The 26088-nt window shown below is 33.9% G+C and overlaps 1 protein-coding gene across 6 annotated transcripts in view; it reads right to left on the bottom strand.

Moving 5' to 3' along the window:
• Nucleotides 1–26088, bottom strand: part of Znf800 (zinc finger protein 800) — a 47998-nt gene that overhangs the window by 10427 nt on the left and 11483 nt on the right. For 3 of the 6 annotated variants that reach the window (XM_078040282.1, XM_078040283.1, XM_078040281.1), the window contains exons 4-5: nucleotides 23088–23231; nucleotides 19756–21448 (exon numbers count right to left, since the gene is read on the bottom strand). In XM_078040282.1, coding sequence (XP_077896408.1) covers nucleotides 19756–21448; nucleotides 23088–23231 — 1837 coding nt within the window. Of the gene's footprint in view, nucleotides 1–17047; nucleotides 18496–19755; nucleotides 21449–23087; nucleotides 23232–26088 lie in introns of those variants that run through there. The other 3 variants (XM_005319405.5, XM_078040285.1, XM_078040284.1) reach the window with 3 other exon arrangements.

Here is a 26088-nt window from a genome sequence, read left to right as displayed (position 1 = left end):
TTCTTCTTCCTTATTATTCTGTATCAGAAGTAAAAATCTGGTTGATTCCTTGATTTTTACATACTCAACCTATTGCTTCAAACATTCTAATAAATGAATCAATATTAAAAATGAGTATAATAGGTAGGATTTATGTGGGAGATCCTGATGGGAAAGCTGATAAATTACCCCTATAAAATTAGTCCAGGAATACCCCCCAAAACATCTGTAAAATTCCTAAACAGAAGGTTCTAAGACAATCAGAGGTAGCCCAAAGTAGAACAATAGATGGCTTAGACCAGGAAAAGTAGCACAGAAAGAAGACACTGAGAAGAAACTGTAACACCTTACAGGACAGGGAAAATGGGGATAGGTCTAGTGGTCCATTCATTCATAACCCTAATATCATTCATACTGTGGGGTAAAACTGCTAGTGTTGGGTTTCCAAGGGCTTAGAGTCTAATCACATAGATAATGTAATTAAGAATAATTCAATAATAGCACAAAGGATGAAAATGAAAAATAATAAAGTAGATGATGTGCTTTAATTAAAGGAAGAGGTCTCCACAAATTAGAAATGTCAATAACAGATTTACAGAAGAAATAGAACTTTTAAGTCTGTGATAAAAAGTTATGGTGGTGGGGCTGGGAATGTGGCTCAAGCAGTACACGCTCGCCTGGCATGCACAGGGCGCTGGGTTGGATCCTCAGTACCACATAAAAATAAAATAAAGATGTTGTGTCCACCGAAAACTGAAAAATAAATGTTAAAAAGTTCTCTCTCTCTCTCTCTCTCTCCCTCCCTCTTTTCTCTCTTTTAAAAAAATTATGGTGACAGCAAGGACAAAGTGAAAAAAATCAGCATGAGAAAGCAGTTCTATTAGATGGCAGCAGCGATGGTAGTAGTCAGTAGTAATATGATTACCTTTAGTCATCATTTGGTTCTAAGTCAGTAACCTAGCAAAAATGTTAGAAATTATTTTTCAAACGTTGGGCTGCCAAATTTTCTTTATAGAACACTATACAGGAATGATTACATGCTAGTAATATATCAAAATTGACTAATTAGGCTGAAATCCGAGATTAGCAGGCATCTAAACCCAACTTTTTAATAGGGCAGGGCTCCAAGATATGAGAAAATTACACAGGATGTTTAGCAACCTCTTCCCGTATTTTCTTGCAGGTATTAATATTATTTCCTATCAAATCTTCATACTCAGGAGTCGGTTCCACCCAAAAAACACAAAACCAGGAAATCAAGAGGTGCCAGTTTTACTTTCCCATTAAGATTATGGATTGGGCCTGGTTGATGACATAGAGTACTGTGACTTTTACTACATGAAAAATAGTCAATTAAAACAAAATAAAACAAAAAATTGTCCTACTGCCCAGTGATCTTGCAAACCTAAAGGAATAATGTTATAACTATTTAACTTTCCACAAAATACACACCATAAATGGATAAAGAATATGTGTGTGTTGTTATTGCTGTTATTGGTAACATACTGATAAGCTTTGTAAGAAATTTATAAACAAAATTTACCTCTAAAATATCGGCATAGAACAAGAAAAAATAACAAATATAACAGCTATTTAATGAATGACATCTTCAATGCAGAAAGCAAAGATTCCAAAATTCTATTCACTGTTCATTTTTGTTGCAATACTTGAAACACCAAAATTAACTTTATCAATAATCTATTAGGAATTTACTGAGGTGGGAATTGATATGTAGAGACTTGTTGGAGGGAAAAATCGAGTGTTTAAACTAATTAAAAAGAGACTTGAAACAGACATGAATAAAAGTGCGGTTCTATGCTACGGCAATGTGCCTTGGGTTATAGGTGGGAATATTAGGCTTTTAGGCTGTTACCTATTGATTAAAGTTCAACATGAGAAAGAGTAACCATTTTCAAACATTACAATGGGAATTTGCTGAGGGAGCTTTTCCATTTATTATATAAAGATTGCAAAGGAATAACAAAATAATTGTTTTACTATAGCTATCCTTCTCTAATGTCTCAGCATTTCTATCACTAACTCCAGTTTTTAGGGATCATAACTCACCCATTAAATTTACTCTACTGAATTCTTTCCTTTATTGAAAGATAATTAGTTAATCTGAAAAGCTGATCAACCAGAGGGAGGAAGGAGAGGAGGGCAAGGGTAAAGACTGGGGAATGATATTGGCTGAATTATAGTGTTGAATTGTGTGCATGTATGATTATATAACAATGAATTATGTACAGCTATAATTCGCCAAGAAAAGGTGTAAAAAAGAATAGATATTTATAATAGTTACCTATTCTTTCTATTGGCACAATTAAAAAACTTGTTAATTTAAATGGCATACAGACTTATTACCCTCTGTATTAATTCAGAAGTTTCAATCATAAGCAGGGCTTACTCTTAAAAAGTCATTCTGCACACCCTCCTAAAGACTACCAGCCTGGGGAATAAACAGGCTGCTTCATTTATGCCTCAAGGAACAAAAATTTCCATTTGAACTCTACTGGCTGTCTACATGGTAAAATCAAGAAAAGTTTTATTGGTAGGTTCTTCCTTCAGAAAGGAGATAAAGAGGGGAGAACCAGTGAGGGCCAGAGGATATATGACAATGCAAGACCTACCTTTATTTGTGATATTAAGTATTCACCAGCCCCAAAAGTGCACCTTTGCAAGTAAAATTAATTCATTTCAAGTCACCTGTTTAACTTTAAACAGCATCTCTTTTCCCCTTAGATTCTACCTAGGGAGACTAAATCACTTAAATTTATCACATGGACCATGACTGATTCTGTTAGATCTTATCACTCAGATGGCTCTCTCTGGTTTTGACGCCTAAACTGGAACAGACACAGATACAGTTCCTGCCTTGGCAAGAGTCACAGAGATTAAATCATCATGCAACCTGAACAAATCAAAGCTATGAGATTCAAATATTGTCTAGGCCAAGAACACTAATAAATTGTTTTATTTTTAAAAAATACTTCCTTTTTTTTAAAAAAAATAATCTTTTAAATAGGCCTCAGTGATTTTATCTCAAAAGCCCTCTGAATACAACACACAAATCAAATCACATTTCCTAATATTACAATTACACTCCTTAAAGTAATATCAAATACAAGTCATGTTACATATTTTTATACAAGGGTTGGGGGATAGAGATGAGAGAATTGGTGCTAGCCAAACACCACTTCTAAAGTGAAAAACTGAAATTTACAGAAAGTAGATATTGCTAAATTAACTAACAAGCCAAAAGGATGTAAGGAGTAGTAGATAAAACTGATCCTATTTATTCTTCCTGGTAATCTCAAGTCCCTGGGCTTTCTTTCCTTGCAGCTAACCTGCATATCCTGCCCCTATCAAGCATTTCTACTTAGATGTCCCACAAGCACCTTAAACCAACATGTCTAAAATTTCCAAGATCTTCCTTAGAAAAGTGCCTGTTCCACCTCCTGTATTCCCTACCTTGAAGAATGGTAACACCCACCTGCCCAATTGGAATGATGAAAACTGGAAACCATACAAATGTTTTCATCTCCGCTGTCTGAAAAATTCTTAACTTCTGAAATAACTATTCCATCTGTACCCTCCTCTATAGTCTCACTGCCATTACCTTAATTCAAGCCCCATCACTCTGTAATTTAGAATTTTGACACTGGTTCCTAAGTGATTTCCTTACCACAATTCTTCACTCTCCTTGATATCATGACATATCCCTGTCCTTTCAACAGCTACTCCTAATTTTGAAAATTTAGTTCAACCTACTTACTTGGTTCATAAGGTCTTTTTAAATTTGGCCACTGCTTTGTCTCATATCCTTTCCCTCAATCTGCAATGCAGTTTCAGGTCTCTGTACTGACCTGTAAATTTTTTTGCCTAACTCTTTCAAAACTCAAAAAGAGTTTAGAAACCCCAGGCAAGAGTCTGACTCCACCTGCCACAACGTTGGAGTACAGTGTGCCTATGGAACAAAATGAAGCATGTTTGAGAATTGGAATCTGAAGAATCTCATGCAATGCTTTGCTCTTTGATACCTGAATAAGCTCTATGGGAAAAAAAGTTTTAATTTGCTGATTGGTACTAATCTATCCCCTGATATTTTAAGCAATTTATTTCATCATCTTTTCAATAAAGTTTAAGTTGAAATCTTCAGTCTTTAAAAGGTAAATAAATACCTCATTTCAAACACAACTAGCTGTACAAGTAATAAACTCTTTCATTAACAAGTGATACAAAGGCTTGCATCACTCAAGAGCTAACAAGGAATCTGGGTTAATTCAACCTAGTAAATACCTGCTGACCTGCATACCTAGGGCACCACCTATTCATCAAAACAAGATAAACAAATCTTGCTACCTCAACTCCACAGCCCCAAAACAACTGTAGTCATAGCAGCAACTCATCATAGTCTCAGATCCCTTCAGCTTCCTTCCAACCCCAGTAAGGTCTGTGCTATACTGAGCATATGAAATTAAAAGTTATATGAAGAGGACCTACAAGCAAAACATTCTTAAATTTTTAAAAGAAATTTAAAGAAAATTTCCAAAAACCAAAACTATCAGTACCAGAAGACCAATAAACACGCCTACCCCAACAATATCATACTGAGAATAAAATGCATGTCATCTTCAGAGGGTCAAGTTTTATTCTTAAGGGCAACTGGTCCCTGAACAGACAACCTGCTCTATCTATACTTGTCTTTATTTGACCTAAAAGCACCATTGTAAGGAGGGTCAGAAATGAGAAATAACTTTCAGATTCACATTTATTATACAACTGATACTCAAGGAAAAAAAGAAGGACAAAGGTACAGCCTTTGTGTATTGAAACCTTACTGAAAGATAATATCTAAAACAAGTATTTTAAACTGGTTCTGAAGCCCAAGAAACTCATATCTTGTGAATAGGAATAGGTATGAGTATATCATACTTAAAAAAAAGTCTTTAAAAATATACAGGTATTTTGTATAGGTTTATAGTTCAGAGTGTGGGTCATAGGCCAGAGGCATGGACATCCCTTGAAAAGTCTATTTGAACTGGAAAAATCTCAGGTCCCACCCCAGACAGTACTACTAAGTCAGAATATGTATTTTAATAAGATTCAAATCTTTATATATGTTAAGGTTTGAGATTCTTTAGTTTATAGTCAAGTAGTTCTGGTTACACTATCAAATCAGCTAGATAACTGGTATAAAATATAGGTCGAGCATCCCTAATCCAAAAATTCAAAATCAGAAATGCTTCAAGATTGTAATCTTTTTGAGTGTTGACATGATGTCACAAGTGGAAAATTCCATACCTGACCTCATGTGACAGATCACAGTCAAAAGCAGGAACACTAAAATATTATATAAAATTACCTTCAGGCTATATATGAAACATAAATGAATTTCATGATCAGACTTGGGTCCCTACCCAAGATATCTCATTATGTATATGCAAATATTCCAAAATTTGAAAAATATCTGAAACTCTTCTGGTCTCAACCTTAAGTATATATGAACTATACACAATCTGTATATATACAAGCTCAGTCCCTATAACCAGATATTGCAATCTGATAGATGTAAAGGAAATCCAAATATTTATGTTTGCAATTTTTATATGCAATTTGAATTCATATTCTGATTAAACAACCACTAGTGTAACCCAAGAAGTTTTGGCTTTACCAGTATATAGAACTCTTTTAAATACCAAACATTGAAAATTAGATTTTATGTATTCAAAATACTTCAGGCACTCTATTTAATAAAAGAAGACAAATGTTACTTTGTGTATTTACATAAAGTTCTTCACAGGAGATCCAATAATCAATCTCTATAGAAAAATTGAGGTTAACCTAGAAGTATGCCCTTCTCCAAAAGACCCAAATTGTGTTCTATGTTGAAAGACAATACATTAAAATCACCAGGAACTACTATCATAAACTTGTGATTTTTTTATTACAAGAGTCAACCAAGAGGGCAACTTTATTCATGCTAATAGCAATTCAAATACTTAATCCAATCAATAACAAAGTCAAAAACATAAGAACTAAAATATGAAAAACTACTTATCAACTTCACAGATTATCACTATTAGCATGTAATCCAAGTATGCAAGTGTGTGTTTAGAGACTAAATTAAATTAGGAATAAAGACAAACTAGCAATACTTATGTCAATAATAGTCAAAAATAAAGATTTTCACATTCTTCTGGAAGAGTTTTGCAGGTCAATTAACTGATATTCTCCATCCAAAACTCATTCCCTCCACAAATCCTACAGGGCACATATCCACATACCAGATACTGTACTGGGCACTAAGGATGCAAGCAGCCCTACTTCAAAGGTCCTTTTCAGTCTATTTAGGGAAATGACAAATTATCTGTGTATCTGGCAATAATTTCTCTAAAGGAATAGGTAGAGAGTGAGATGAGTACACTGAAGGGACATCTACTCCTGCCTTGGAGACAGGGAAGAAATGAGTGCTGAGAGAGTAAGGGTGAGTGAAACAAGGGATATTTCAAGCTGAGCCAACAGAGCCTTGTACAAAGAGCACAGCTCAAGATTTTGCACTTTAGAAAAATCACTCTGGGGCTGGGGATGTGGCTCAAGCGGTAGTGCACTCACCTGGCATGCGTGCGGCCCGGGTTCGATCCTCAGAACTACATACAAATAAAGATGTTGTGTCCACTGAAAACTAAAAAATAAATATTAAAAATTCTCTCTCTCTCTTGCTCTCTCTTTAAAAAAAAAAAAAGAACAGAACAGAAAAGAAAAATCACTCTGGCTTTAATTTGGCATAATGGAGCAAGAAAGAGCCAAGTGGAAGAAAGATCAGTTAGCCATTACCTTGGTGCTAGTGAAGGTATGAGATGAAGAATTAAACTAAGAAACAGGCAAGGCTCAGCAGACTACAAGAATGATGAAATGTACGTTACGGGTGGAAGAAGCCAAGAAAAACTTGTATTTCTAGGTAGCATATTTGCAACAAAGGGAAGATATGTTGTTTTTGATATGGTGACTAAGAAACATTCACATGGAAACATCCAATAGAACAAATTTTTGCTACACCCACGTCAGATAGATGCTAATCTCCAGGATACATAAAGAACTCAAAAAACTTAAAACCAAAAAAACAAACAATCCAATCAATAAATGGGCTAAGGAGCTGAACAGACACTTCTCAGAATAAATATAATCAATCAACAAATATATGAAAAGAATGTTCAACATCTCCAGTAATTAGAGAAATGCAAATCAAAAACTACTAGTTATCAAGAATACAAGCAACAGTAAGTGTTGGCAAGGATGTGGAGAGAAAGGCACACTCATACATTGCTGGTAGGACTGCAAACTGGTGCAACCAATCTGGAAAGCATTATGGAGAGTCCTTGGAAAACTTGGAACGGAACCACATTTGACCCAGCTATCCTACTCCTGGTCTATAACCAAAAGACTTAAAATCAGCATACAATAGTGACAGCTGATTACATAAATCAGATGAAAGTCATAAAAAAAGTTTAAACACTTCTTAAGAGTGGCCAGGTCTTATTTTTCTTCAAATCCCAAATACTCGGTATAGACCTTGGCATAAAATAATTGCTTAAGTGTAAATGGATGAATAAATGGGTAAATGAAAGATAAAGAAATGTAAAAGGCCAATTAACTTTAGCAATGAACTAATGCATGCATTGATTAGTATTTATTCATTTCCATACATTTCAAATCTAACCTATTTTTGATGACTCTGGATAAATTAATTCAGTTTATAAAGAAGGAAAGTGTATCTTTTGGAAAATTCCCCATTCAACAGTATAGTTTTTAAGCTTTGAATTTGAGGGGAAGCTGCTGTCACCTGAAATATCAATTTAAACGGATTATCTCCCAAGATCTTCAATAAACAAGACACTACACATTGAACACCCCACATAATAAGAGGTCTCTCACATCAAGCAGTGCACAATTCCTACAATTATTTTATACCCCAGCTTAAGAGCCACCTTTCCAAAAAGCTTTCTGGAGGAAATACACAGAAATAATATTTACACAGAAAAAAGGTCTAGTGATCTATTACTTGATTGAAACTCCTGAAATGCAAATTGTTCCCATGAGATGGGTGACATTAAAACTGATTTAAACTGAATCAAGATCAAACCAGGTTCCATCTTCTGGTTAGAAAGGGTACACAGTGTCTTCACTAAAGTGTAAGTGTCGGGGTAACATAATTGTTGATTCTCATCCTTAGGGGAATAAATTCAAAAGTCAGAAGGAAAGGCCACTACTATTTTAGAAAGGCTAGACCTACGGACCAAGGTCTACGGGAATGAAGGAAAATCTAGGACTCTTTTACAGCTGTGTAATCCTATCTTTTTTGCCTGAGCTGATAAGTTATCATCTGTCCACTCACTTAACAAATAGGTTTTAGGCATTACTATGTTCCAAGCATTGTGCTAGGCACTGGGTCTACACAATCACCACAGACCCTTACATAAATCTTTTCAGTGGGAAGACAGACATCAAACAAATTAATGCATAAATATAAATATACTTACAAATTACATTAGATGACAAGAAAAAGATGACACAGAACTACAGATGAGACATAGTTTAAATTAATTTTATTTAGGAGTGACATTTAAGCTGAGGCTTGAAGGATGATAAATTACTCAAGCGATGAGGACATAATAACAGATCTGTGGTTTAGGAAGATTGTTCTGGCAGTAGCATGGAAGAAATATTAGGAAAGAGCAGAGTTAAGAAACTATTACAACAGTGAAAGTAAGAGATAAAAATCCACACTAAACCAACTAAAGGTGGAGATGGCAAGGAGGATCCAAATGTGAACAACATTCAGAGGCAGGATGGATAGATACTGATCATTGATTGGGTAGAGTGTGAGGGAAATAAAGTATTTGCCAGTATTCTAACAGCTTAAGTAATTGGGAAGATAAGGGTAAGAATAATCGAGATAGGGAAAAGAAAGGGAGTAACAAATTTGGTAGGAGAGATAGGTTTGGTTTCCCAAGAAGGTGAGATGCACTGTAGAGAGCATTGTATTAGTCAGACACAAAGGTAAATCATAAAAAGAATTACCCCAAAATCACTAAATGCATACCCATATTAATTATGGATTAATATGGTCAAGAGTGAGATGAGTACACTGAAGGCACATCTACTCCTGCCTTGGAGACAGGGAAGAAATGAGTGCTGAGAGAGTAAGGGTGAGTGATACAAGGGACATTTCAAGCGGAGCCAACAGAGCCTTGTACAAAGAGCACTGCCATGAGCTTGAACTTGTTATGGCAAGTTCATGAGCTTGAACTAGTAACAATGGCAGAAGCTAGGAGGTGCACACAAAGGAGGAAGGTGATGGAGGCCATGAGTAACAGAAATGAAGAGGAACTCACATATTAGAAGATGAAGTAATGGGAAAAGAAGTAAAAGTAAAGACAGACTATAGACTACTGATAGACCTGAAGATAATGGAAGTAATGTTCTGGCCTTCCTTCTTTATTCCTTCAATATTCTCTTAGCACCTGTTATGTGCCAGGTATACTGCAAAGAATTGGTACATAAGACATAATTTGCTTGAAAACTCAAAATACATTCATATATCCACAGCCTGATGCTTACCAAAAAAGAAAAAAAAAGAGGAAGGGGAGGCAGGAAGGAGGGAGGGAAGGAAAGATGCAAGCAGAGAGGGAAGAGGAGGATGGAGGGAGGAAGAAACAAATGAAGGCAGGAACCAACCAACCAACCCACCCACCCACCCTCCCTGAGTTTCTCTACTCAAAATGATGTATTGTTCAATAAGACACCAATCACAAGGAAATAAAAAAATATCAAAAAGGTAAACAAATTCTTGGACAATTAAAAGCTACTGCCACCAAAAATGGCATGAAACTACAGCACAGATGAAAGGTCCATAAAATAATGATATGCTTTAACTTAATAAACTGCTGTGTATCTTGGCTTTATCCAGATGTTACATCTGACTTTTCATTAAACAGTTGGATTAATATCAAGAAGGAGGCAACGAACATGAAATGGTAAAGCAAGATAACCAGAAACTAAGTGTTGGAAAATATTTCAGCAGCAAATTGATACAATTTCAGTGATCACTACGACAGTAATATTTGTTGAGTTCTTATTTGAATGAAGCATTATGCTAAATATATTATATACAACTTTGATAAATTTTGCAACAAATCTACCTATAGTTTCTAATGCCATCATTTTACAGACAAGCAAAAAGTTACTTGCCCAAACTACATAGCTAGTAAGTACAGGAACCAGGACTTGAACTCAGGTCTGCATGACTTAAAAATCTATGCTTTAACCACTGATTCTTTTCCCCAAAAAGAATAGAATGTTTCCAGGTTTATGATGGACACTTTACAGTGTCTATTTTGGAGGAATAAATGTCAGTTTATATAGCTACAAATGGAGACTAAGCCCAAATGCAAGTAGAAAAGCAGAAACAATACTTCGGAGGATTTACTAAATTACCAAGGCAAACTGTGCAGCATATTTGGAAAATAGCAACAACTGCCAGAATGGCCTAATATGTTGCTTCAGAAAATATAATTGCTCTCTCTCTGAAAACTTCAGGCTGCCTATGAATCTACAAAGCCAAAGATGAAAATGACACCAAGCAGTTCAGAAAAGGAACTGCAGGTGCAGATCAAAGGAATATTCCCCACATTTTCTCTGTATGGGAAGGACTTTTGATTCTGCATTCAAATAACTGTCAAGAGCATAGGCCACCTTTAACTCTATCATCTTTCAAAAGGAAGAAAAGAACATATGTTGAAAGCTTATTACCTTCTAGCACTGCCCTTTTAAAAAGTGCTCACCAAAAGATTCTTTTTACTGGGATTAGGGCCATGTCTTATGCCACTGACTCTGCTACTATGATCACAAATGATAGGACCAGCATAGAGTACCTGACCTAAGAGCAGCCAGGCTACAGACTGGCCAGCAACCTACAAAGAGATCTGGCATAAGAGATCTGCCCACTAGGCAATCTAACTACCTGAACCAACCAGAATTTTTCCTCACAAGAGTTGGAACTCAAGCTATATGGAGAGAAAAAGTAGCTCAAAGACACAGAGAAGGCAGGTAGGAGAAAGCAATGAGGTGGTTATAACCATACTGAGAAGATATGAGTGAAGTTATTCGTTTGCTGTTATTGTTTTAAGAAAAAGCAGAATCTAAAAAGGGCTAATAGCAACAGAAAAGCAATACTTCTGCCCCTAAGAGGGTAACACTCAGGCCATTGAATTTTCCTGTAACACCTAGAAACTAGGAAAAGTCAATGCAACCCAAATCTCTATGGTGAAGCCAAGTTGTACAATTACTCCTTTATTCTTATAAGGCCAGGCCACTTCTATTTCTGCTCATAAAGCCTCCTAACAAACCCATTACTAGTTATAAACCAAGTAAAAATTTGTGCTTATAACCAAAAGAAAAAGAAAAAACCACCATAATAACACAATATTTTTATTTTAGGGTTTACATGCACACACCTGTCATTAGACAACATGGATGGTGGCTGGCAATCCAAGTATTGTGGATCTAACTTCCATTTTGTGCCATCTGTGGTTTGAACACAGTCAAACCTAGGGAAGAGCCTTCAAAGCAGTATCCTAAACCTTAAAAATTAACAATCTATGTCATAATAATTTTACAGTTAAAGATTAAAAAGATATCTAGGGCAGTTACAGAAAAACAAAAGCATCTCCTTTTTTCTTGCTCTTATGTATGCATACATCTGTTTGTGTTGGCATTTTGTGGCAAATAAGTGAATTGGTTCTTTTTAGAATCACACTGAAACAAGAGCTGACTAGTCAAGATGGCCAGGCAAAGAAAGGACAAATAGGAAAATCATGCAGATGTTTTGTAGAAAGTGTAACTTGAGGATCTGAGTCTTGAAAATCATTCATAAATTTCACTAAATGTGTTCATGCTTATCTTTATGAGTCCATTAGCTTGGCTTAGCTTCCCAAAACCTGCCCATACAAAGGAAAATGCTCCGAATATTCAACACCTGCAAATGCCCTATGGGTTGCATCTCAAGGGACTCAATGTATCTAGTAAGCAAAAGGCATTAAAATAACATGACGACTCTCCTATATGAAGCTTTTACCTTCCTAACACAACTTCTCTGTCAAAAATTAAACTACATAAAAATCCTTTCCCTAAAAGTCTTTTTTCATGTATTTCAACCACTTGTTCACATTGTGTTCCTAGTGCTTCACTATTTTTTCTTTACAAGTAGTCCTTGCTTTTTCTTTCCAGTCAAAATAAAAGCTTTACAAGTAGTCCTTGCTTTTTCTTTCCAGTCAAAATAAAAGCTATCTGTCACAACTAGCAGGTATTTTAAGGTTCAGGTATGCCAAAAGCATCTGTTTACTCAGGAAATCTGAATTGTTTTTTTAAAAACATGTTTGCAAAGCCAAGAAAGAAAGTCTGACTAAAAGATTCAGTTCTATTTCTTAGAGATAATTCTTTTTCAGTATAATTCCACAAACAGAGGGATTAAAGTTTAATATTCAAAAGCCAAATTGTACTAAAAACTATATGCACTTAAGGTTCATTCTGATGTAAAAATTTTTCATCTGGATATAACATCATTACATACTCTTGTATTCAAAGTGTTACTAGATTATATATAGCAGGACACCCAAATAGGATGCAAGTTACTATTATTCAAGCATTCAAAGTGTGGTGAGTTTTTAAACTTATTTGATTTTGAGGTATTTGGGGTGGGGGGCTTATTTTGCTTTAGCTGTTTTTCCAACTGCATCTTTCTATCATTTAAACATTACAATGTCTTGTGTGTCAGGAATATGTTCAGACACCTGAAACACTTAAACCATTAAAAAGACACAAAGCCTGGTTCAGGAGGCTGAGGCAGGAGGATCGAAAGTTCAAAGCAAAAGTGAGGCATTAAGCACCTCATTGAGACTCTGTCTCTAAACAAGATACAAAATAGGGCTGGGGATGTGGCTTAGTGGTCTAGTGCCCCTAAGTTCAATCCCCAGTACCAAAAAAAAAAAAAAAAACCACATAAAAGGCCACACAATTCAGGTGTAGGAACCCCAGCATCAGATCTGAAGTTCAAAATATAAAGGTTCATCTAAACCTAGAGACAAGGGTTCTATGGTAATGTAAATTATACTAGTCCTAGAAGACTAGAAATTCTAAAATCATCCCCTTACCCTTTAAAAAGGAAGATCAAGAACAGTCGGGTATATGGGGAAACTCTCCCAGCAGATAATTTAACAGTAGTAAGGTCTTAGCTGAAATTTGGAGAACTGCCACTAATGACTACCACAGGTAGCGCTTTTGATGAATGCCATTTCTTTTTATCTCTTCATGACACATTCACCAAAGAAATTTCTGACTCAGCTAAATGGTACTCTCCTGAGGAATCTATTCTTGCCATAATTGAATGCTTTCTTTCAAATAGTACTACACATCTCCAAGTTGCTTTTGAAATATTTCAGCAACATTTTTCAATTAAAATTTGACCCATGTCAATATTTTCCACATGACCAAAAATATCTGGGTGATAGATACTAATGAGAATTTTGAGACAGATGGTTTATTCTGGGAAGAAGTCATAAAAGCAAAGCTTAAAATTTCCTAATGCCTTTTCAAGACAAATTTCTAAGAATGATAAACTATTAATGCCTGACTAAGAATTTAGTAGCAAGTAACACGGTTGGTCATCTTCAATATTCCAATGAAACATAAAAGCTGCAGATAAAATCTGATGTGCAATGAAGTTCTCTGTCCTAATGCACAAATTTTTCCATCTAAATTTTAGTAGGTAATAATAAAATTCCACATTTGAACATGCTAAGCAGTGACTTATAATAACAACATCTAACATTTACTGTAACATGCCAGGCATTATTCTAAGTGCTTTACAAATAATTTTCATCTTATCCTCAAAATCAACCTGAAATAGGGAATATTATCTCCGTTTTATAGGTGAGGTAGCACTAAGGCACAGAATGTCTGAGTAAACCTCAGTCACAATGAAAAAAATTTGTGAATCCAAAATTTTCACCAATTAATCTAGTTCCCAATCATTACATTAGGCTGCCAATAATATACGGAATGTTCTTTGCAATCAGTTAAATGTGCAAATGTAAGGCTGTTCTAAGGGCACAGACTTTGTTGTGAGATTTAAGACCAACTCTCCTACTAGATATGTAAGCCTGAGTACATCACTGAACTTCTCTAAGCTTTAATTTTCTTTCTATTAAATAAGGATAATGAAGAAACAGGTCTTACTTTGTAGGACTTTTGGTAGGATTAGGGGCATTGTGCATGTAAAGAGTGGATAACTTGGCATACAACAAACACTCCATAAGTGTTTTTACCAGCTATTACTAAGAATTATCTTTATTTTCATAAACTCACATCTTAGTAGTGGTGGTGTGTCCTAAAATAAACAAGATCCATCAATTTTGGGATAATGAAAAATTAAGACTCAAAATCTCAAAGTATATGACAGCATAATTTTGAAATGGAAAGGCTACTATTTAATACCATCATCAAACATTTATTTAAAGTGCCTGGTATACATGAAAATATACTAGGCACTGAATGAAATTATCAAGACAGTCCCCGATATGAAAAACACATAATCAAGTAAATTAATTATTCTGAATTGGCACAAACAGCAAAATGTCCAGCTTTTGGGCTTTTTTTCCAACTAGACATCTATGGTCTTTGTTAAACACTCCTACACCCCTACTTCTGGTGGAATAGTATTAAAATACATAAAAGCACTTAAAAATATGCCTCCTCCCAAATCCAGTGTAGAGCAACAAAGATTCAAGAGGAACTGAGCTGTACTTTCCATGCTCTTACCTTCCTTCCAAAAAACATTTTAGCTATCTCAGTACCAAGAATCTCTTTTAATTAAACAGAAGAGAACAGGACAAGATAAGAGCTGAAGCTCAAAGGAAAAGGTTATAGAAATAAATTATGAGGAGAGAAATGAATTTGGAAAGCTGGGAAAGCCTAGATAAGGTAAGTTTAAGTAAAATGTGGTTTTATTCTGTATTTCTACCATGTGCCTAATGCCTAAGAAACCAAACTAACATCTGCTTATAAGATTGCTGATGCATAGTCCTTTTGGCTCTTAAAGTCAGAGAGACGGTTAAGAACATCATAGAGTACAGAAGGATTTTGTCTAAGAGCACAATCAATATCATGCTGCATATACCCTATTGTCTTCAGAACAGCTAAATGCCATAACTAAATCATAATCCGGGCAGACCATGGACTCCATTGGAAAAATAATTTCTATAACTCCAAAATAAGGATCTAGACTATTTCCTGGGGCCACTACAGGATGCCTAGAAACATAATTTCTAAAACTTTAGAAGCATTTCTAACTCAGTAGTCATGCTATTCAAAAAGATCTTTTGCAAGTTTACAACAGTGATTGATATCCATTTGTGCTTACTTCCATACATCTTTGCCTTAGCACCTTCTCTACCCATAACTTTAAGCCACAGCAAAACCATAATACTTTCTGCTACTGCATCCATAGTTTTAAAGCAAACTGAGTAGAACAGCTTACACCAAGTTTATTTCTCTGAAAAAAAAATGAATATACTTTCCAGCAATAAAAAATAATTTGTGTTCAATCAAAAAACTCGGTTCATATGTACCAAACTCAGTTAAAAAAATTAAGGATAGGTAATTTATATGTTTTTTCAAAGTTTTCTTTCTTCAAGTAAGTATTAGAGAAGGGGAAAACAGATGCATGAACCAAAAGTGATTCAACAAGTGATATCCACAAATTCTAATGAACTTTTGCCACTATTAGCTGGGCCTCAACCAGTTTTCATTTATACTATTCAAACTTAGGAAATACAAACTATACATACATGTTATTATTTGTTCTCTTCTACAACACTTAACAATGGAAAGCCTCCTTATGAAGATAAGATGAATTCTACAGAAAACGTATTAATTGATGTAACAGCAGTGGATATAATTTACAGCCAGAGACATATCTTAATATAAAATAAGCAGTTTCTCATGGTGCTTTCTATGCTTAATTACTCCTCACTAAAACAAAGCAGTCACACAAACATTTCCTTTACACATCTATGTGCAGAAAAGATTATGGCAGAAATTTCTTAGACCTCTTGTCCTCAAGAGCCTCACACCTGAAATTCTGAAATGAGAGAGCTCAAGAGTCAAAATAATAACAAAAAATGAGGATGAATTTTATCAGAAAGAAATAAGAATACTAATTGTTTGTTTTACCTTTCTAAACTGGTCCCAGCATAACCTCGGGTGTATCTGTCATGATCCATTAACATGGTTACTATAAAATGTTCCCAATCTCTCTAAGCCTTTCTAATTCAGACAAGACCTGACAGTGCTGTTTTTTCTATATGACCCAGATGAAATCTTTCAACAGTCCCTGGAACCCTCATTTTCTCCTTAAGTCCTGTTGTGAATTATTAAGGAGAAGAGATATTATGAATGGTCCTATGGAAACTGGTAGGTGGATTAAGAGTCTTCCAGCAATTGACCCCCACCAGAAACATCAGGCTATTTTTTTCCCTTCCCTACACTTACTAGTAGAGTGGAAAAGGCTAATACAGAAATGAGAAGATGCAAACAGCAAAGAGCTATTCTAAGCCTTTTAAGAATTCTTTTTACTGATTATTGCTACTTAAGTCTGGAAAATATTTTAGAATATGTCTTATGTGTAGGAATGCATAAAAGATAACACCTTGCAAAAGGGAAAACATACAGGTTTAATAATGTGCAACTAATGAAGAAGATTTATAAATGAAATACCACCTACCCTAAATATATTATGCTCTGAGCCATTAAAGTTAAACCTACAAATAAAAATTTTCCATCTGTGGAAAAGTAATCTGTTTTTAAATTAAAAAGAAATCATTACTTCTTAAAAATAAAACTATCAAGATATAATTCAAGTAGCTGTTCATAGTCACTGAAAGTTTAAATTTGATAACAAAACATTTAAGTTTCAACCAATGCACCCTTGTTGAAGCACATTTAGCTGAAATAACTTTGAGTCTGGTTTATTTTCATCACATATAGTACATTTTTCCAACAATTGCATGTACATTCAATATAGAACATTTCCAGCAACAATTACAGTCTTTCTAATTTCCTTTCACAGTATATTTTAGTGCAAAGCACTAAGAGGGTAAATGTTTTTCTAGCTATAGAGCATTTTATTATGACCTTGTGAATCTCCAACATTTTAAAATTTTATACAAAAAGTATATTGGTGGACAGGGTCCCTTCTAAGTACAGGTGTAAACCTATATAAAAACATGGTATATTTTCTGCTGTACCCTTTAAAATTATAATTTGACACAAATTACTAAAAAATAAAATATTCCCTAAAAAGTACAAAATATTGATACACAAAAACCTGCCCAAAATTTCATAAAGATAGATGTACTTCTGTTTTTTCTAAAATCTTGATTACAAAAATGGACAAGAATTCATTATTCTCTAAATTTTACAGTAGAAATCAAATAATAGCTAAAGTGGTCATTTTAAATTTTTCTTGGGAGGAAAAAAAATCAGGGTTTACATCCCCATCTTCCTTTTTAGCAATGTTTAAAGAAATAAACTAGTATCATAGAAGTGGTTGTGCATGGATTGTCTGCATCCATAAAACATCAGGAAGCTATTTACTACCTTCATATTAACATTAGTAAATGTGTGATCTTTAAAAAAATAGAAACTGAAAAATAAGGTTTCATCTATCATTAAAGTGCTTTATATAAAATTTAAATAGGGGAATGTTTAATTTTCATAAAAACCTCAGATGTTTAAATGAAAAATGTGATGATCCATGCATGAAAATGAGCTGGAACTTTCTGAAGTATATACTTTAGAATAAAACTTCAAACATTCAAGTACTAGAAAACAATTTAGAAATAAATGGATGTGAAAATGATTACAAATATTTAGTAGGCTAAATATTTATAATGTGCTGACACTAAGTTGTCTTTTGTTCCTAATATACACTTACTAGAAAATCATATCTGTACAATCCAGAAAAAAAAATTGCCAAATACAGTGAAACAAAACTAAAATCACTAAGATATAAAATCTGTCAATTAAAAACCAATGTTTTTTTCAGGATGTTGATCACTTTAGTCAACAAAGTATGTGGAAAACAAAAATTTGCAACATTTTTGTAGAAACTGTAGACCAAATTCACAAGGTCAAGGTGGTTAGCTGATGGACTGTGATGACGGTATGTAATGTCATAGCTACTTGAAAGTGATGCAATAGGCATTGCCTTAGAAATAAGTAGTTAGATGGCTATTATTTTAGTCAGAAAACAGAATTACAGTTGAAATTTTATGAAAATGTTTTTCTCTTGTTTTTTTCCTCATAGTACCATGTGAAGACGTAAGTGGTTCTAACACCAATTTAAAGTCTTTCCACAAAAATGAACTCCAAACCTTTTCGTACATCACTTGAAGTTATCTGAGGAGAAATGGGAATAAATGAACACTTTTGAGTTTACCAATAAAATTTTGGTCTTAAAATTACACAACAGTAAATGACTTCTAAAGGATGGTTTCATCTCAAGTTTTCCACACATTTTTTTTTAAATGTGATAATCAAACCACAATTTAACCTACTCAGCACTCAAACTAAGTATTTTGCTTTAGAACCTGAATTTAATATCTGAAGCTAATTTAATATTTATTAAATACATTAAATGCCTTATTATGAGGGACACAGGTAATTGAAGGTAAGCTATAAAAATATACAGACTTGTAAAAAACAAGTATAGGAAGTCTAGTCCTTATTGTACACTGTATTTTTAAAACCTACTTTTGTTCCAAACCTTCTTTAAAAAGTAATGTTTTCCTTTCTTCCAAACAGGGATTTTGCTTTTCTTGCAATGCATAACCACCACCAAAAAAAAAAAAAAAAAAAAAAAACAGAAAGAAAGAAAAATCCCTATTTAATAATGAACTATGTCAATATTATCACCAAAAAGTTTATTAAACAGAAAGGGAAAAATAAAGAGAATATGAACCTAAATATCATCTTTTTCTATGAATTAAAACTAAAAAACATTCACTAACACGCACTCCCACGGAAAAGGAAAAATATCCAAACTTTTGTTTACCAACTTTCCCTCTTTGCCTGGAAGCACTGTGGTTAAGTAAATAATAAATGCTAATCATTCTAAATTCAATTTGGGGATTTTTTTTTCTGAGTGCAGCACTTTATTTAGCCGTCACAGATTAATTTTTACAATAATTACAGTGCCTCAAAAGATTATTTCCTATAATTCTCACCTTCATAAATGCATTCTAATATATTTAACTTTCCTACATTAATTAGTAGACTAAGTCACTGAATCAAATTAAACCTGTGCAAAGTTAGTTAAACAGAAGACTTCTATTGTAAACATAAGTCAAAATAAATGTGTATATTTTACAACATTAAAAAGCAAAGCACTGACCCTGTGCCATCTATCTATAACTACATTGCATTGTCCTGTGGAAGGTAAGTTCTGAAGTAAACTTTTGTTCCCAAGACACTGGAATAAAGGTCACTGAAGAGGTAAATGCAATACGCACATCACTCTTGCAGTTCCCACTGCCATAAGGTATATATGGAAGCAAATACATGTTAAAATGGAACCAGCTATAAATTATGGTCAAATGATTTTTTTTTTTTTTAAGTTCGATGGGGGGAAAAAAGCAAAACTCTGTAACTGTTCCTCACCAGACAAGAGCCTTAGATCTTGTACTTCGGCCTTTGGTTTTGTTTCCTTCAGGTGAATTGGAAGCATTTGCCTTATGAGTTTTCTTATGATGTTCAAGGTAAGTCTTTTTGGCAAATGCCTTTCCACACTTATTGCATCTGTGAAGAGAAAAGTTTTTTGTGACTTTTACTTCAATACCGACGTCAGCTACTTCATATTTTTTACTAGGAGAATTAGAAGTGCCATCATGTTTTGAATCACTATGTTTTGCTTCATCCCTCGAAGGGCCTCTTTTTGCCACTTTATTTAGAACAAAATCAATAGGCTTTTTTATAGCTCTGATCTCTAAACTGGCTGTTATTTTCCCAAGATATCGAGATGACTTTTTATGAACCACAGTTATGTGTCGTATCACATCACGTTTCCGACGAGTTTCGTAAGTGCAAAGAGGACACTTGTAAAATTTAACATAAATGTTATTTCCGTCTGTGTGCAACTCGATGTGTTTAGTCAAGTTCTGTTTGGAAGTAAACTGACGTTTACAAAGTTTACAGTAAAGCTGCTTAAAGTCAAAGCCAGCTGAAAGTTTTGGTTTCCTAGTTTTTTGCTGGCCACCTGCAGCCGAGGGACTAGTTGATTTAGGGCTTTCAGCGTCTTGTTTAACTTTATTTTTCTGTGCTGCCGGTGTGTTCTTTTTTTCATTTGAATGATTTGTTCCCTTTAATTCATTCTGTGGAGAATGGATAATGGAAGGGGGTGAAGATTCTACAGAATCTGCTGGTTCAACTTTAACTTTTATTTCTGAACTGTTGGCAGTATTATTAGGGCCTTTCTCTCTTTTAGAGTTTGTTCCCGAAAGAGTTATCTTGTGGACAATTTGCATATGTCTTTTAAGCATTATTTGTGAACTATATTTCCTCTTGCAAAGGAGGCATTTGCATGCAGTTAAATTGTATTCAGCCTTTGAAGACGACTTTTGTTTTCGAGTCTTAAAAGATTTTTTAGGAGAAACAGAATCCAGGAACAAAGGTTGCCCGGGCTTTGTTGCTATATCTGGAGTAATTGAATCCCTCCTTAGTCCTCTATGAACTTCATCAAAATGCCTCCTTACATTCGCTTTTGTAGCAAATGATTTACAACATACTGGACAACTCCTACTTAATGAAACTAGAACATTCTTACTGCGTCCTTTAGAGGATTGGTTTGGATTCTTTCGTGTTTCAATGTACTTTTTCAGTTCTTCCATCTTTTTCTTGTGCACTTTTCGAATGTGGCGGCGAACACCTCGTCTAGAATTGAATTCTTTTCTACAAAGACAACATATCAACTGGTGACCAAAATCAGAATTGTCAGAAGTTTCCAAGTCAGCCTGTGATTCCTGGGGTTGTTCATCAGATGTAGGTACAACTTCATCTGCAACAATCTCAACAGGAGGGGTCTCTACAGTTTCCTCCTCTGTGTCAGTAACTGGTACTGTTTTAGATTGCTCAGTGCTAGCTTCCTGTATTTGAACTTCAGTTTGTTCAGGAGTACTGCTTGACTCTGTGACTTCAGTAGAATTATCAGTTCTTGAAATATATTGAAACACTGCATTCTGATTTGTTTCTATGGGTTCTAGCTTAATAATATATTCTCGCTTGTCCACGCTTGGATATATGGCTTCTAGGAGATCATTTATGGCTTGGCTTTGTTTATCATTTACATCAGGAAGGTCTGTTAAGGAAAAATCAACATTTTAATCTGAAATAACTGGCCTGCTCTAATATTTTAAAATATATTATAAAACTCTACCTTAAAATTTACTTTATTGTGGGGAGGGGAGAGGAGGGGAGGGGGGATAGTAGAGGATAGGAAAGGTAGCAGAATACAACAGACATGAGTATGTCAATATGTAAATCAGTGGAAGTGTAACTGATGTGATTCTGCAATCTGTATATGGGGTAAAAATGGGAGTTCATAACCCACTTGAATCAAAGTGTGAAATATGATATATCAAGAACTATGTAATGTTTTGAACAATCAATAAAAAAAAAGGAAAAAAAAGAATCAGGCTAAAAAGCAAAAAAAAGATGAGGAAATAGTAGCCCTTTGTGCAGCAGGCTTAACCTTTTTCTGTGCCTATCATCAGCTTTTGTATTCTGATGCAACCTCCCATTCCCCATAGTAGTGCCCCCTTCCAATCTGCCCTACTCTCATAGGCCCTACTTTGTGGGGAATGAGGAATTCAAGCTGAAGAACTACAGGAAATTGTGATTTCAAGCTCGCAAGTGGATGATAATGATCACCAAGTGAAAAATGCAGAGATAACAACTTGATTCTAAATCCCTATCTATGTTAATATTTTAGGTGATGAGGAGGGAGGATAAGGAAAAACACACTCTCCAAACTATGCTGTATTATATACATCTTGTAGGACCCAAGGGTTCAATTCAAAAAGCTACTCTTCTTAAAAAATAAATGGTATGTTGTTTCCTACAAGAAAAAAAAATTTACTTTATTGCTCAAATTTACTTTTTAAGAGCATTACCTATTTTTCAGTATTTTATGGATATAAAAAATAGTATTAGCTAAACTAAAATTTTCTTAATTTTAATTTTCATCATGGTATACAATGTTAAAGATAAATATAATCTGAAGTGTTATTTCTGCTTCTAAGTGCCCTTATTATAAAATATATAAATATATGGATAATCTAAAAAATAAAAATAGTATCACATATTTTAGTCTGAAAGTTTTAGACTAGCAAAGACAAAGTTCTCATGACCCAGGATGGATAAAATAACACAACAAGGCTAGGGTTGTAGCTCAGTGGTAGAGCACTTGCCTAGCATGTGTGAGGCACTGGGTTTACCTCAACACCACATATAATTAAAAAAAGGTATATCAACAACTAAAAAATATTGCTCTTTATTTCCAATGTTCTCATTCACTTAACAGGAATCTGTAACTAAGTGATCATCCAATATGGTAACAAGTGTTAAAGTAAAAAGAAAAAAACACCAATAAATTTTTCCTTTCAATCCTAACATAAATATCCTAACATCTTAATATCAACTTATAAATATTCTGAATATAAAACTATAAAGCCATTCAAAATATCCAATATTTTAATACAAATAAGTATACTCATAAATCTAACTTCTGTGATATCTAGACAAACCCAAATGGAAAGCATTGATATCAAAGTATTTATCTAAGAAATCAAATATAACATTGAGTCATAGATTCAATTTTATTCTCCATCATTAAATCATCTATAATTAAATATCAATACCATTTTAATACAAAAGTATAGTGGCAGTCTAAAAATACAACTGTAAAATGCATAACTGAATATATGAATAAAACTTACTATCATCCATCTGAAGACTTGGTGGGCAGTAGAATTTCTTATGGGTAATTAAATTTGGTAATCCTCTGAAGAGACTGCGGCATAATTTACATTCAAAAATAGTGTCCACATCTTTTAATAAAATATGCTTAAGTTGTTTAGTTCCTAGGGGGAGAAAAAAGGAAAAATTTAACACAAAAGTTCACTTTACATGCACTTTTAAACTAGGCCACCACTGTTGACAATCCCAAAGTATAGTTACTCCTTGAAAACAAAATATTGGCACTTTTAACTTCTACCACAGCATATTTATAAATAAGTTATAAAACTAAGTTTTAAGCAAAATCCTAGTATCGTTTGGAAATCTGGACAGCTAAGATGGATACTCTTTTTCTACTTCAGCAGTCAGTCAATTCTTGGGATATCCCAAGACTATCGTCCTGACATCTGGTTGATCATTATTATGAGCTGCGGAAAAAAAACGCATGCAACCCTTCCCTAGATATTCTGATTATACAGGTCTGGAGTAGGGCAGGAAAATGTTCCCCATCACTTCCTGCTAAACTTTTTGGCTGGATCTTTCAGCCTTTTCTGAACTAGAAAGTGAACAAGGAGTTTTTCAATTCCTAGTTCCCTAAAGAAGGTCAAAACTTCATGACAGGGCTGCCTGCAAACTTTTCTTTTAAATTCAGTTTACATTATTTCAGGCTCTAGACCAACATGGGATTATGGCTATTTAGTGTGACAGTACAGAATCTCTGTCCATACTGAGATAGAATTTTCAATTTGTGCTTAGTTCTCTTGATAGTACTTAAATCTATTCAAAGATTTTCTCTCTCAGAACTCTTACCCCAATTGTAATTAACTAATTATCAATATAATTACCAGTTCAACATCTGTCTTTTACACTTAATTATAAACCCTGAAAACAGCCAAGAGCAAGTCTATCACATTTATAACTACAAAGTATTCATTTTGAATAATACTCAATATGTATTTGTTGAAGAAATGCTACTGATCTGTGATAGCTAAGCATTATGATGGAAGATCAAAGGCATAAGGGGAAAAAAAACATGGTAATGAGCATCCAATCTTTTTTGGGGGGTGAGAGATATCAGGGATTGAACTCAGGAGCACTCGACCACTGAGCCACATCCTCAGCCCTACTTTGTATTTTATTTAGAAACAGAGTCTCACTGAGCTGCTTAGTGCCTCACTTTTGCTGAGGCTGGCTTTGAACAAGATCCTCCTGCCTCGGCCTGCCATGCTACTGGGATTATAGGCATTTGCTACTGTGCATGACCACATCCAGTCTTTAAAATAAAAATATCCTCTAGGAATAAAACACAAATGAAGTAACCTTTTGTTGCTACTTCTTACAAGTCTTTGCTGCAGGTAAGGTGACAAAAATGATCTCCAGTCAAAACTGATTTCCAGTCCTCTACTAAATAAATGTGCCTTCAGTTTCATTAAATAGAGAAAATAATAGAGAAAATACTGATTTCATTTTATCACTCAATATTTACAAAGCTCACTGAAAAATACCGTTAAGACCCATCTAGGTACAAGGTGTTCTGTCATTGAACAAGAATTTGACTATCTATTAAGTTCTAGGACTACTGAAGAATATAAACTATCTTAGTATTATTAATATATATTAATAATATATAGTATTATAAATATTTCTTAGTATTATTAATATATATTAATAATATATAGTATTATAAATATTTTAGTATTATAAATATTTCTGATTTAATCTTTTGTAATCTTTTCACATTTAATTTTTAAAATGTATTTTATCATTTTGAAAATGATGATCAGCCCTCAAAATTCTATGGCAAAGAAGATTGATTATGAAGTTATCAGAACATTACTAGGTCTTAAGACATTCCAAATCTGATATTATCTAGTTATAAGACCTTAAAAATATAATTTTTGCACTTTGTTTACCCATCTTGTAAAACAGAACAAATGAAACCAAATCGATCTTGAAGAATTAAAAAAATAATACAAACTTAAGCAAGTAAATTACATACATGAGTTTCTACTGGAAAAAAATAATTTCCACCATTTCCCAAATCCAAATCTATTACTATTTCACTAGACTCTATCAGTACAAAACTTGAAAACAAATTTTAAAGATTAAGAGAAAAGTGTGCACATTATTTATATGAAAGTAAATTCTCATGTTTATATTCTCTTGTCCATTTCACAATAAGAGTTAATGTTTAGTTTTTTTACTAGTTAACCCCACAAGTGATTAATAAACTATGAGAAGTAGACAAGGATAAAAATGCCTTGGCTCTCTGAGCCTAAGCCTCTCTAATTGTTCTACATGTAAAAAAGTAGCTAAGTTCCACTGGAAGAAAAAAAGAAAAATTCTGTATATTAATTCTAAATTAAACAACCTGCAAGAGCCATACCATAGATGGTAAAAAAAAAAAAAAAAAAAAAAAAAAAAGACTTAAGAGGAACACAGAAATAACATTAACTAGATTTTAACTTAATTCAATAGAAGATTTAACTGGAAAGTACATAGTATCAGATTTAAAAACATAAAATAATCAGTTTGTAAACAACATTAGGTTATACATACACGGGTGTAAAAATGTAAGATTATCCCTAAATCAGACATATCTCTTAGTCTGCCAAGTTCTCTCAATCACAGAAAAATAAAAACATTATCAATTTCTTAATTAGTCCTAGTAGATATATCAGTAGAGAATATGTATTTATTCCCAATAAACATGCAAAAAAGTATCTGCCTCTAATTTTACACATCAATCTTAATCATCAATTACAAAGGCTTCCCCCAACACACACACACACACACACGCTCATGCGCACACAGAGATACTGCTGACATAGGCATATCAAATTTCTTTCAGGTTCACAGATATACCAAATGTTCTTTTTCTCCCTCACTTTTCAGGCCTTCACCTACATTTTTTTTCTCTCCAACCCTAACATTCTCCTACTTCTCTAGTCCGGTTCATTTCCAGTAATCCTTTGGATCCCA

Source organism: Ictidomys tridecemlineatus, chromosome 2, assembly GCF_052094955.1.
Source record: "Ictidomys tridecemlineatus isolate mIctTri1 chromosome 2, mIctTri1.hap1, whole genome shotgun sequence".
Classification (NCBI taxonomy): domain Eukaryota; kingdom Metazoa; phylum Chordata; class Mammalia; order Rodentia; family Sciuridae; genus Ictidomys; species Ictidomys tridecemlineatus.
Note: the sequence above shows the minus strand (reverse complement) of the source record. Positions and strands in the feature narration are given on the sequence as shown.